Source organism: Tyto alba, unplaced genomic scaffold, assembly GCF_018691265.1.
Source record: "Tyto alba isolate M040663 unplaced genomic scaffold, T.alba_DEE_v4.0 Super-Scaffold_7, whole genome shotgun sequence".
NCBI classification, from domain to species: domain Eukaryota; kingdom Metazoa; phylum Chordata; class Aves; order Strigiformes; family Tytonidae; genus Tyto; species Tyto alba.
Genome location: NW_024881328.1, coordinates 24,778,053 through 24,791,683, shown reverse-complemented (window position 1 = coordinate 24,791,683; position 13,631 = coordinate 24,778,053). Strand labels below are relative to the sequence as shown.

At 44.3% G+C, this 13,631-nt stretch overlaps 1 protein-coding gene across 1 annotated transcript; it reads left to right on the top strand.

The window, feature by feature from the left end:
* The first annotated feature begins 3,451 nt into the window (after positions 1-3,451).
* On the top strand, positions 3,452-12,746 carry CHRNA1 (cholinergic receptor nicotinic alpha 1 subunit). Its single transcript, XM_009969414.2, has 9 exons — positions 3,452-3,531; positions 5,432-5,577; positions 5,709-5,753; positions 6,168-6,277; positions 6,514-6,709; positions 7,348-7,585; positions 8,658-8,881; positions 10,181-10,420; positions 12,336-12,746. Exons 1-9 carry the CDS (start codon positions 3,492-3,494, stop codon positions 12,465-12,467), a joined length of 1,371 nt encoding a protein of 456 aa, XP_009967716.2. The 5' UTR covers positions 3,452-3,491; the 3' UTR covers positions 12,468-12,746.
* Positions 12,747-13,631: the final 885 nt, after the last annotated feature.

Sequence of the window (13,631 nt, the reverse complement as noted above, 5' to 3'; positions counted from 1 at the left end):
AGATGGCTTCCAGCGGGAAATGTGTGCCATACTGTCTATAACTAGGGGCAATCTGGTAACAAACACATGGCAAATTCACAACTTATTTGTCTAACCATCTGCCTTCTCTTACCCAGTGCTGCCATAATCTACTGTCACCAACAATGCCATTTTTTTCTGATGCCAAAATGCATTAAAAAATGCATATACAAACTGCACTTGGAAGCTAAAAAAGCCAAAATGAACGCTGCTATTATTTTTCAGCTTTTGTGCCCTTAACTCCCCTGATGTAATATCTACCTTTTCTCTATTTTTTTTATTAATTTTACTTCTGCTTCCCCATATAGGCCCTGCAGCTGTTGGAGCGTCCTGCATCTGCTCTTTCTAGTCAGGCATTGCATTTATGCATGCAATTCTGTGACAAACATTTCAGTGAAAATCTTGTATTCCTCATTCTGTCAAAAGCATTAGTAACTTAAATGTAATTAATAACTTAAAATTAGTAATCACCCTGCCGAAGAGACATACCTGCAGTAGTACTTGTTCATGGCTGACTTGCTTCAGGCTGGAGTGGGCCGAAACCCTGACAGCACATGTTCCTGGTACCTGTATGGAGGGAGCAATGCCCTAAATTCAGCAAGTGGTGAGTTCTGCTTCTTTCCAATTGGTGTGAATGAGACTGGTCTTGCCATTAGCACAGTGAATAGTGGGTTTGTCTGAGGAGGGGGGCGGGGCTCACAGACCAAGCCAGAAAGCTTGGAGTTGAGATAGATGTGAAAATGGTTTTTCTGTGTGGGAATAAACCATTTGTCAAAAAATCTCTTGATGCTCTGATGGTTAAAAAATAAAATAAAAAAAAAGGCAAACAACCTTCATAGCAATGGATCAAATTCAGGCATTTGGTATAGCTCATCCCCTCCCCTTGCTTTTTCACCTCGGTCATGACGGGTCACATTCCCTTGTTAACAACAAGCAGCATTCACTTCTCTGTCCATATTTAACTGCAGGAGCTCGGGTTGCCTTGATTTTTTGCGGGAGGGAAATAGTCTTGTGTCTCTGCTAGCGAACATTCTTCGCAGCTGGGCTGTCACTCCCCAAGGTCCTTCTCCAAATACCTGCTCCTGCCTCTTCCAGCATGAGCTCTCACTTCCAGCCAGTGAGGGGTAACTGGCTCCCCAAGCTGCTCTCGGTTCAGCTCAGCTGCAAGAGAAATAACACGCTGCTAAGGCTGCAGACTTTCTGGGGCTCCTACAGATTCTGCATCCTGACGATTCCAAGCAGCTAGACCATTTTGGGGCAGGGGGCAGAAACTTGTGTTACCCAAGAGCTAGAATTTGCCAGAGTGGTAACACTCTCCTCCATCTGTTTCGGAGCGAACCTGCCAGCCCTGCCTTGCGTGGGCAGGAATGCTTTGAGAGACCCCAAGAGGACTCAAAGGGGCATCGTCAGCATTCCCACAACGCCTCGGTGCAATTGTATCCACACTGGGCACAGCAGCTGCCCAGCCCAGGATGAAAGTTGGAAGCAGCCAGCTATTTGTTTGAAATAAGAGAGCTGCAACAATGGGAGCTGCTGGCCAGGGACGAGGCCGGAGTTATGTAGATGGAGAGTTTTTAAAGGAGAGCAAATGTAAATGCAGAGGCTGAATGCTGAGTTAGTGGAGGAGGAGTGATTTTTAAATAGATAATTAAAATAATAATAATAATAATAAAAGCTTCCAGCAGGAAACACCAAACCATCTGGTGCTCAGCACAAAGGATATCCGTAAGAAATAGAAAGTACGTCTAGTGTCACCCAGAGGCAAAGTTAAGGAAGGGTTTTGTGGAGAATGATTTCTGGAAAATGAAATTTGGAGCAGTGTGTAAGAATGGTTGTGGCAAGTCACCTAGTCTGATGTCTCCAAACAGCAAGTGCCTAGGGAAAAGTGCAAGAACAGGGCAAGCATTTAGTGGTATTTCCCCAGGATACTGCCCCAGCTTCCTGTGACTCTGGGACTTCTGTGACAGACTTCTTGGGTTGGTTTTTTTTTTTTTGTTTTTTTTTTTTTTTTATTTAACAGCATGAAATTAATTTATCAAACTGATTTTTTCTGAATGCACACAAACTTCTGTCAATCAGAAACTCCTGTGGCACTGAGTTCCACCACGGCCATACTGTGTGAAGAGGTGTCTTGTTTAAACCTGCCAACTCGAGTTTCCCTTGATGCCCTCTACCTTTTTTGCATGGGAACAGTGAGTGAGTCCAAATCTGCCTTGTCCAGACCACTTGTGATTTTACAGACCCTACCAAAGCCCTTTCTCTCTCTGGCTTCTCTTCCAGATTGAAGATTCATACTAGCTATCTGTTCCAGGTACAGAAGCCAGTCTGTACTGTGGCCGTCATTGTCACTTTCTCCTGGGCCTTTTCCAAGCCTCCTTTTGAAACCAGAGGACCAGAACTGCAAAGAGTACTCGGCACACCACTAAGTTATAATGGCATTGTTCCTGTTTGCTTCATCTCTTTTCCTAGAAACTTATGGACTTGCTATTTTCATGCTGCTGAGCACTTCACAGAACTATCTGTCTCAAGATTTTGTTCCTGAGTGATATTGGTGAGCTCAGAGGAACTCATCACGTATATGTATATATAGAATTGTTCACAGTTGGCCATTTTCTTCGCTAGTCTGAATAACTGAGTACTGTTACCAAATACCTAATTTTTCACCCCTTTTCTAGGTGATTTATGACAATAACAAGCAAGCACTAGCATGCCCTGCAGGAATTCACTGGACCTGCCCTGCTATAGAAACCAAATATATATTCCTATCGTCTGCCTTTTACCGTTCAGTAAGCCTATAGGTATCTATGGGAGGGTTTTCCCTCTTACTTCAGGTTATTTAGATTAGTTAACAGCTTTCAAGGGAGTGTTGAGTACCTTCTGAAAATCCCAGTGGAATCAAGCAGATGGATCTCTTGAACATACTTGTTTATTTCTTCAAAGATTTCTCATCCTGTAAAGCAAAGGAAGCAGCCTCATCCCAGCGCACAGTCTGTATGCTGGTGAAGGTGCATCAGAAATAAATTACTGTGATCTGTCTTCCCTCAGAGAAACAAAATCCCAAATCTGGCAAGTTGCTCTGGTCAAAAAGGATGACACACAGCTTTGGGTCTCCTGCTCGAGAAGTTTCCAAGAGTTCACTGAAATGTTCAGTTACTCTACAAATAATCCCTTATCTTTATTTATATGTTTATGTGTTTATTAAGTCACAGATCACATTGCCACTTAGAAAAAAATGACCTTCTGTGAACTGCAGAAGATGCTTGACTGGCGAACCACACTGTGCTCCCATTTCCAACCCCGTGGCACAGTGGCCCTCAGCTGTTGTTCCCAAAAGCAGGTGCTGTAAATCAATACCTCTGTGGTTCTATTTCGCCAGCACCCTGGCAGGAGGCAGCACAGCCCTCCTCCGAAGAGACCTGAAAGGCGCTTTGTGCTTGCCTCCGTCTGTATGACTGCAGCAAGAGGAAGCCGGGATGGTGAAGGTCCATCGCGTACTCCTCCTCATCTCTGCAGGTAAATAAGTTCCAGCCATGCCTTGAACAGGGGTCGGCTCCTTCCTGAGCGTGCAGGACCAGGGCTTTGCGTATACATTGGTATGAGCGAATCTGTGCTCTTGGAGCAGCCTGTCCTACTGATAAGGTTTTATGAATATACCAAACTGTTTAAATGAGAGCTTTGGAGTGCGTTGGTAACAGTTCAGGTATTTGTAATTTCAGACACCAGGTATTGTGAAGTGTAAAGTTTCTGTGTTAATTTTTCTCTCTGTTGTCTTTTTGCCATGCTCCCGTTTACTCTAGTGCTACATGTCTTTCAAAATGTGTGAAAGAATCTAGTAAACATGGTTTGAAATGTAAAAATTCATTACAAGAAATTTCAGTAAGTTGTGGGACTACTGACAAGGAAGCAGGATCAATTTGCAGCTGCATGTGTTGTACCAGGATAATTCTTATTAAACTGTCCCATAAAAGAAGAAGTATTTTGTGATCCTAAAAACTTTTCACCAAATTCAAGCAGTGTACTAAATTCCTACCAAGCCACACCAGAAGGTAGTAGTGTGATGGATTTTAATTGGATTAATAAAGCATAGCAGAGAGTTTGATTTAGATATGGTGCTGCGATCATAACTTAAAAATTGAAAGACGACTCCTGCCCACTCCAGCCCAGCCTCCTGGAAGGGGAAGCAAGCAGTGCGTGTCTGCAGCAGACAGCTTTTCTCAATGGCATCCAAGTATTTTAATACCAGCTCATGGCAGGACAAGGCTGAGACAGAATCCTTGGCATCTCACCTCAACTACATAAAAGGAGCTGATGAAAAGCCAGTTAGGAAACAGGAGAAATCCTGGCTTAGGTTGGAGTCAGCAACAAAATTCTTGTTGACTTCAGTGGCCCAGGATTCAAATGGAGAGAGGGTGGGATCTGCCAAAAATGCTTGTGGCAAGGCTCAGCTGTTCTGTTCCCTCTCTCTACCTTTAAAAGGGGGTACACACAAAAACATCCACAAGCCCCTTTCCTGTTTGCTCCCTTGTGAGGCAGCTGCAGTCTGGGTACATGACGCAGCTGCTTGCTCTGCAACAGGCAATATGGAAATGGGGTTCATCTGTTTTTCTGTGAGGTGGGAATCTCAGCCCTCACCCCTAAGCGTACAGTGCCACGCACATGTACTGCTGAAGCTGCACCGAAACAAAGCTGCCACCTGCCATTTTCACTTGTGGTGCCCTCTTCTTACAAGGGCTCTCTCATCTAGCGGTGCTGAGCCATGCTGAGCAGTCCGTGGGCAGAGCTCTCCAGGGACAGGTTGAGACCTTCCCTGAGGAGAGGGAAATGTGAGACCACATTGTGAATGGTTTCCTTCTCTCTCACCACAAACACAACCTAAGCAACTCCCGTCGTGGAGAGGAACTCCTGCTCTGCTGAGACTTCAGATGCAAGGAGTCTGGATGGTGCTTTCACCTCGGTGACTGTTGTGCTTGGCCCTGTCATTTAATGTTAATGTTACAGGCAAGTCCGTGGAACTGAAGGTGGAGGAGACAACATCAGAAATCCCTGATTATGGGTATTCTCTGTGCTTAACTGTCCAAAGAATTGCATGTCAGCACAATTGCGGGTTGGGCGAGCCTGGAGGAGATTCCTACTGCTCAGTGTGATGTCCCCAGTCATGGCTATTTGTTGGAGGCTGTTATTGCCTTACCCCTAAGCTGACCTCCAGATCACATAGGTAGTTACCCCTGCTGACAGTATTTGCAGTGCACACAAAGCACGCCTGAAACGAGGAGTCACACAGAGGACTTGGTGCTCACCCACCGCCTGCAGCCTGCTGTTGATGGTATCTCCATCGTGCCCACCCACCTCAGCCCGACGGCCTGTAGCGTGTCCCCTGTCCCCTCTCACTGATGCCACCCCTGCTGTTCCGCAGCGGGGCTGGCCCTGTGCTACGAACATGAGACTCGCCTCGTCGAGGACTTGTTCAGGGACTACAACAAGGTGGTGCGCCCAGTGGAGGACCATCGGGATGCCGTTGTCGTCACTGTTGGGCTGCAGCTCATTCAGCTTATTAGCGTGGTATGGTATGAACATATGGCACGTGTTGAACCACTGGCTTACGTGATCGTGCCAAATGGTGTCATTTTTCTCCTTTAACCCTGATGTTTGCTGCTACTGCCCTCTTTTCTTTCCTTCTTTCTTCTTTTAAGGATGAAGTAAATCAGATTGTGACAACTAATGTACGTCTGAAACAGGTAACTCTAAATATTGCTAAACATTTCATCCAATTCAAATTAATTCACTAAACACAGCAAGGAATTAACTATGTTATACTTTCAGGGGTAACTTGGACAGGTGGGTCAGCTAGCAGAGCATTTCTTCTTTCTGGGGTCTCAAGAGCAAAATGTAAGAAAAGCATTCTGCATTCTATTTCGAACTGTAGACTTCTGGTATAATTGTCTTTTATTTTCTGTTTTGTTTTGTTTTTAATGAGCTTCTTAAACCAAAATTTAAGTTAATATAAGAAATTAGCTGGGGGTCTCGCTAGCATATGTTTATGCTTACCTGTATGTCCCAAAGCAAGGGAGGTGCATGTTTCTAGGGAGTACCAAAACTACCCCCAGAAGTGCTGGAAGAGGCTCTCAGTGGCTGAAATCCTCCCTTTTTAGCAATGGACAGACGTCAACCTCAAGTGGAATCCAGATGACTACGGCGGCGTGAAAAAAATCCGCATCCCCTCAGATGATATCTGGCGGCCAGACCTTGTTCTTTACAACAAGTAAGGGGTGGCCACTGCCTGGGAGGGAGGGGTAGCCCTGCCCCGTGGCACCGCTGTGGTGGGGCTGCTTTCCCACGGCCTCTGGGCCAGTGGGTAGCATGCCTCAGAGCAGGCTCCTCCAGGAGCAGGCACGATGGCCCTGGGGGGGACCGGTGGATCCGCAGCCAGAAAAATCCTTTTGTGACTACGTTAACTATGCTGCCCATATTGCATTAATGTCCTTGTTCCTTTTGCAGCGCAGATGGTGATTTCGCCATCGTTAAGTACACCAAAGTCCTTCTGGAGCACACAGGCCTCATCACCTGGACACCACCAGCTATTTTTAAAAGTTACTGTGAAATTATAGTCACGCACTTCCCATTTGACCAGCAGAACTGCAGTATGAAGTTGGGAACCTGGACATATGACGGTACAATGGTTGTTATTAACCCGGTAAGCAAGGAGTTTGTAACTGGGAAAAGCAGTAAAGACCTGGATATGTTTCTAGGGAAATCTCAGCTTTAGAATGGGAATATAACCTTGTTTTGACTGAAAAACAAGCAGGCACTGCCTGTAAAATATAAAAACCCTATTTGTAGATCTAGCACAAAATTTCCTGGTCGGGCTTCTAAAATTTTGCAGATGCATAATTCCTGTGCCCTAACAGTCTCCTGCCTGTCTATCCTCCAACAGCTTCACACCACTTCTTATGGTGTTGCCTGTTCTGCTTTTGTTTGTTTCCTTATTTTTTTGGCAGGGTAGGGGAGGTAGGGGTGTGTGCAGTTTCTCTGTTCATGACTTTCCATTTCCAAGGACTCTTTCCCTGTCCCCTCGGGTATGTCTCCTAGATGTAAATATTTAATCAGTCTTCCTCTTTTGTCAACTACCCCTGACTGTTTCTGTAAAATATTTAGTTGAATGCTGCATAAAGGATGACATTCTAAAGCAAAATAACATAGACAAGAGTGTTTTGCTCACAAAAATGCATGAAGTGCCTGAGTTATTTGGAATCCTGTTCATGAGCGACTGCCAAGTTTTGATTTTGTTCAGAACCTTTAATATTAAGAATTTGTCATTTTTTTTGCTGTCAGGAGAGTGATCGTCCAGATCTGAGTAACTTCATGGAGAGTGGGGAGTGGGTGATGAAGGACTACCGTGGCTGGAAGCACTGGGTTTACTACGCTTGCTGCCCCGACACCCCCTACCTGGATATCACCTACCACTTCCTCATGCAGCGCCTGCCGCTCTACTTCATTGTGAACGTCATCATTCCCTGCCTGCTCTTCTCCTTTTTAACCGGGTTAGTTTTCTACCTACCCACAGATTCAGGTACGTAAATTTATTCATACTGCTGCCATAGTAATTACTCTTGTAACAAGTTTCTGAGAATTTCTCAGTATTTGAAATCACCAGCCAACTTGAAGGGCAGCGCTTACTAAAATTAGACATCTCAAAATAATGGCTCTAAACATTCTGCAAATAAAGGGTAAGGGCCAGAAGGTGAAAATATTGATATAAATAAGATTGGGTTGGTTTCCCACAGAAATCAATGATTAACTATCTGGTTAACTTCTGCAAAAGAAAGATTTAGCCTGTTGATTTTTGTGTTTTGCCACAGGTAGGTAGGTAGTGCGTTAGTACGTCACACAGTGAGCACACAGGGCTGGCTGAGGCCCTTCTGCGCCATGTCAGAAGAGACAGCTCGTTATCTCTTCACACACATTACCTCTTGTGACAAAAAGAGTAATCCTGGCCTAATCTGGCCTCTTTCGTCCCTGCCGAGCAGCGCTTGCTCCCTGCAAGCATTTCCTTCTGTTCAATCATTTTACCTTGTCTCAGCTTTTCATACTGCTTAATTTCATTAAGGTCCTTCTATGAAATGCCTGATGTGGGTTATTTTCAGTGGAAAACTTTAAAGAAAGTTGAACTGGATAGAAAAAAAAAGATGTGTGAATCATGTTTTGTGGTTCAGTTTTAACATCCTACATACTGGAAGATCTCAGACAGCAACTGACCTCTGGTGTCAGATGTGATTTTTGTCTGCCCACCCAGCCCACCATGAGCCTACCAGAGAGTAAGGCAAGCAAACCCCCAGGAGGCTGAGGAGCAAGCATTAATCAGGTGCATACAATTCATCACTCAAAATGCACAGCCCATTAAATGCTCCTGGCAAATAAGCTTTCCATATCCATCACCCACACCTCAGGCCAGTCATACCTTGTGATTCCCACCTTAATGCTGGAGCTGATGCTGTGTCAAGCTCCCAGGTTTGGCCAGCCTAGTTACTGCTTTGGATGTTGGGAGAGATGATAGCACTCCAGATAGGAGCAGCAATTGTTTGTTTTTTTGTTGTGGAGGTTTTTTGGTTTGGGTTTTTTTTTTTTTTTTTTTTGCATGGCAGGTGAGAAAATGACTCTCAGCATCTCTGTTCTGCTGTCTTTGACTGTGTTCCTTCTGGTCATCGTGGAGCTGATTCCCTCCACCTCCAGTGCAGTGCCTCTGATAGGCAAATACATGTTGTTTACAATGGTGTTTGTCATCGCTTCAATCATCATCACGGTCATCGTCATCAACACCCACCACCGCTCCCCAAGCACTCACACCATGCCGCACTGGGTCAGGAAGGTGAGCTCTATGGCTTTGCACGTTTCCTCCTTTCCACTGAGCACTCCATATTTTATTGGGAGGTTTTCTAATAAAAGTCAGCGAGAATTGGGGAAGTAAATGCATCATGTTAACTCTCTTTAGGCACAGGAGTCAGTGTTTACTACTTAGCTGTGCATAAAGTCAGCCAGATTGCTAAAGTGCCTCTTTAAGTAACAAAATTGTCCACTGGGGTAGAGTCTTGCAGGGAACGGAAGAGGCAAAACACGGGCAGCTGAAGATACAGGGAAAAGAAAATGTCCAGCTGGACTCAAATTACATTTCCTGGTCTAATTCTCCATCTGACTGCAAAGCACCACTGCCTGCCAGTGGCCAAGTTCACCAGCCCGTGTGAGTGCAGAGCACAAAGGGCATTGGAGATTCCTGTGTTCAGCACACCATTTTGCAAAATATTGTTTAGCAAAAACTATGATCTTCTCTGTACTTTTCCAGCAAATACCGTTGCTCTGCAGTCCTTGGGAAGCAAGGAGATCCTTGCACAGTAGCCTAAATAGCAACCACAACATGTAGAAAAAATTGGGTGTCTGTCATTACAAGTTCTTTACCAGGGAGTCAGTACCAAAGAGGATCGATCCATTCAGATATTCTTGCCATTTTTAAGGCTGCCTGGTTTAATATTAAACCATGACATGAATAGGAGATTGTTCTGTGTATTTCTACTTATACTTTTAAGGCTACATCTGACATCAGATTCACTCTGCAGCACAAACAATCCCTGCCTTTCAACAGGCAAACACTGCATGTGCTTAAAATTGCTCTGGCAGCAAGCCTCTGTCAGCTCCAAAGGAAATTATTGTAAACCTTATATGCACGTATAACAAACATTTGTAATAACAAAGTCAAACATAAGTAGCCAAAAGAGATCCTTTGTAGTTCATTCTCCAAGCCAGAGTCATAAGAAGTATGTTCCAAATTAGATGAGATTGCTTGAGCTCTGTCAGCTCGCACTAGCTGAGGGTCTGCTCCAGGACGACACACCCTCCTTCGTGTGTAGATATTGGCTATATGGTGGGGGGGAAATGGTTTCCAGAAAATGTGTGACAGGCCTGTGGGTGACTCCATCTGCCCCGGGACATAAGGCTGACAAAAGCCCCAGTGTGACTGAGGCGCGGGCCGTGACATACTCCGAGAGGGAATCTGTAGCTGATCCAGCATGGGAAGAGATTTGGGACCGGAGAGGCTCGCCTTTGTTCAGTGCACAGCTGCATCTGCAACACAGCCACGCCGACCAGCAACTGTCCTCTTCTCCCTCTGTTTCAGATCTTTATTGACACAATCCCAAACATGATGTTTTTCTCTACAATGAAACGACCGTCCAGGGATAAACAAGACAAAAATATTTTTGCAGAAGATATTGATATTTCTGAAATTTCTGGGAAGCCAGGTTCCGTGCCTGTCAACTTCTACTCCCCACTTACCAAAAATCCAGATGTGAAAAATGCTATAGAGGGAATCAAATACATTGCAGAAACGATGAAATCAGACCAAGAAGCCAGTAATGTAAGCCATTTTTTGTGCATGATTCATTTATTGCTTTCAAATTGCTACATCTTATTTTTTTGGCAAAATATCCCCGCCTCACAAAAACACTCCAAGCTGTGGTTTGGCTGTAACAGAGGACAGTCTTTTGCTCTCGATGCAGTCACCAAGGAGCAACAGATAATTGTTGTACATGGCAATTGAATCTTGGCCCCGCAAAAAAATAAAATAAAAAAAAGAAAGTGTCAGCGCTAAGGTTTTCTAAACGTGGTATGTGAAACTGTAGAGATAGAGTGTCTGTGAGTAGCAAAGAAGTTTCAAGAACTGTAAGCAAGTTCCAAAACACATTCTTCCTGTCTCCCACTCAGGCATCTTGCTCCTGCAGTAAGCAAGCTCCTGTCACTTTGGAAAAGCCAGGATGCAAGCCGAATTCAGAGAAGGCTAGCAATTTTATCTGAGAGGGTTAAATGTAACTTAGAAATGATAATTCCTATTTTGATAAGGTTTTGTTTTACTCCTGAATGCTACAAATAGTCTCTGCAAGTGAAGCACGTCATGAGCTACTTTGATTACTGACTTTTTCCACATTGCGAGCCAAAGGAAGGATAAATGTGTGTAGAGTCACATATGGCAGTGTTCCCCAGGAAAACCTAGCTCTGCCTCCTTCTAGTGCATTCAACACAATTAACCCCCTCTTTTATTTCAGTTATCACAGCTCCCACAGCTTTTGCATGGGTAATTCAGTCCTGGTACTTCACCTTTCTTAATGATCATAGACCTTCCCTGCTGAGATGCAGACAATCCTGAAGATGGGGAGGGTGCTCTCCGGGACAATAATTTGGCCATACTCTTGAAAAGGAGGCGCCTCCTTCCCATGGGCAGGATTTACACCACAGTATTTGTTCCTGTGACCAAATTCCTGGAGCATGTGGAATGGCTCTGGCTGTAGTCTCAAGTTCCCCATAACTCCTGTGCCTCTGTGCAGATAAACTGTTACCTTCAGCAGGGCTGGCGTGGCTTCAGCACCTCCGGGCTTCGCTTCCTCCTAAGCTTACAAGGAGGGTTTTCAGGTTACTGGCAAGTGCTCCCTTTGGAAGTGGAGTCCAGCTGCTCACGTCATCTGGTCACCACTGATAGCACTTCCAGGGGGTTTCAGAAGTCAGGTTCCCCAAATAAACTGAAGGTTGTGGCTTCAGAAGGCCACCACCTCACTGCATTCATTTATGCACTTATGAACCTCCTCAAAACAGTATTGCTTATCAGCGTCCTCTAGATAATTTACAAAAGTCCCCTTCTATTTGTGGGACAACTAAGGCAAAAGTAGAGGGTGTCTTAGGCCAGTACATGTCACTCGATAAGGCAGGGGTACAGGGTGGGAGTCCTGAGCCCTGCTGCACTTAGCACCTCACACTCTGCATCCAGAGAGAGCGTGGTCACAGAGCAAGTGGTTCATGGTGTCCCACAGCTGGAAAAAAAGACTAAGGGAGCTATGGAGAAGGCTTTCCCAGACCTTAGAGTCTACACTAGCCATGGAAAGGCGGGACTAGGGCTAACTTAATGACAATTTCTTACATATCCCAAGAGAATAAAAAAGCAATAGAAAAACAAAAACCAGTTGGGTCAAAATAAGTGTTTTGCTTTCAATGTCTTAAGCTCTCTTTCTAAAGCAAACACTTGACTAAAAATTAAGCTTTTCAACATTTCGTTTTAATTAAATCATTTACCAAAGTGCCAGGGTTTCTATACAGTTTAGTCTTGCAACTTGCATTTCTAGGTAGCTTAGGCTTTCTATGTTTGAGCAGAAAATGGGTATTTTGTGCATAAAAGTGGAACTTAAGGAAGAGCCTTTCCCTTGTTTAAGACAGTAAATTACAAGAATGCCCATAACAAACATGGCTCTGCAGAGATTTTACCATCTCCTTTGTTCCTTTCCCAGGCTGCCGAAGAATGGAAGTTTGTTGCGATGGTGGTTGATCATCTTCTCCTCGGCATATTTATGCTAGTGTGTATTATAGGAACATTAGCTGTATTTGCTGGTCGCCTTATTGAATTAAATCAGCAAGAATGAACATCAACTGGAAACTATTTGCTACCCTGGTCAGCATCTGAAAGCATCTTAACCGTCAAAACCTGGCCAGCCTCCGAAAGTTTCACAGACAGGAATCGGTCCCTGCTGGGAAAGAGCAGGGATAATAAAGCGTAAGGCTCCATACTTAGCACTTCTGAGCTGCTGCTCAGTAGCATTTCATTGCCAAAAAGAAACACTTGTGTTACTGGGACACTGAATGGCTGTCAGCCAGGTTTTGATCCATTTTATCATTTATTAAAAATGTTAATGTATTAATAAGACTGTCTGACTCTGTTACCCACAGATACAATTCCAATGAAATCAATAGCAGTGTAATAAGCTTTAGCTGAGCTGTAAATCTAGATCCAACTTTAGCGTTCAAGCTGGTTTCAATATCTGCTCTGTGGTTTTGTATTGGCAGAGTCCCAAATGACTCCTCTTGTAACACTAGATGGAACCAGCAGAAATATCTCAAACTCTATGCTTAAGTACTTGATTTTCATGCACAAACCTGAAATGATTGACTGTTGTATGTGACTTTACCTGTAGAAACTCTTCATGCAGCAAAGAGGAGGGACTGTTCCTTACTGTGGGAAGGATCCAGCCTCAGCCAGTTGCATCCCAGAGGTATTTTTTGTTATCAAGTTCCATGGTAAAAGACTCATAGAGGAGGACTTTTTTTCCCTGTTTTATCACTGAGCTCTGCTCTGTGACCACCAGGCACCTCAGTGACTATTTTTCAGTTGCTACCCTCTTATTTTTATACCTTAATACTCATTATAAGAAGCCCCATGTTCATTATGTATTAATGCTCAGGATTTTCAGCTGTCAACAGAGATGTTCTGCAATTGCATCCAAAGGGAAAAGTTTAGGCCAGAGGGGAAAGGATGGTATCCATAGGATATTATTTGTACTCAGCCTACTCTGCTCCGGGAAGGGTGGTTTCCACTCTCTGTTCTGAGTGATGACTAATGTGGGGGCAGCTTCAAATTTGGGTGTGCTTGGTATGACATCTTAAACACAATTCTCTCTGTTCCTTGAAAGCTGTCTCCTGCCCTGCTGCAATAGATCATGGCTGTTAAAGTCGGACACAGCATCACAGAGATCATTCCTAGGGAAAGTGTGGATCTCAGTTTTTTCCTTATGCATGACAAAACGACAGGA

Excerpts from the sequence above, each read along its gene's own strand:
- CHRNA1 (XM_009969414.2), top strand. The coding sequence starts at position 3,492 with ATGGTGAAGGTCCATCGCGTACTCCTCCTCATCTCTGCAG. Across the intron at positions 8,882-10,180 it reads TGCCGCACTGGGTCAGGAAG|ATCTTTATTGACACAATCCC; the intron begins GTGAGCTCTATG and ends CCTCTGTTTCAG. Across the intron at positions 10,421-12,335 it reads CAGACCAAGAAGCCAGTAAT|GCTGCCGAAGAATGGAAGTT; the intron begins GTAAGCCATTTT and ends TTCCTTTCCCAG.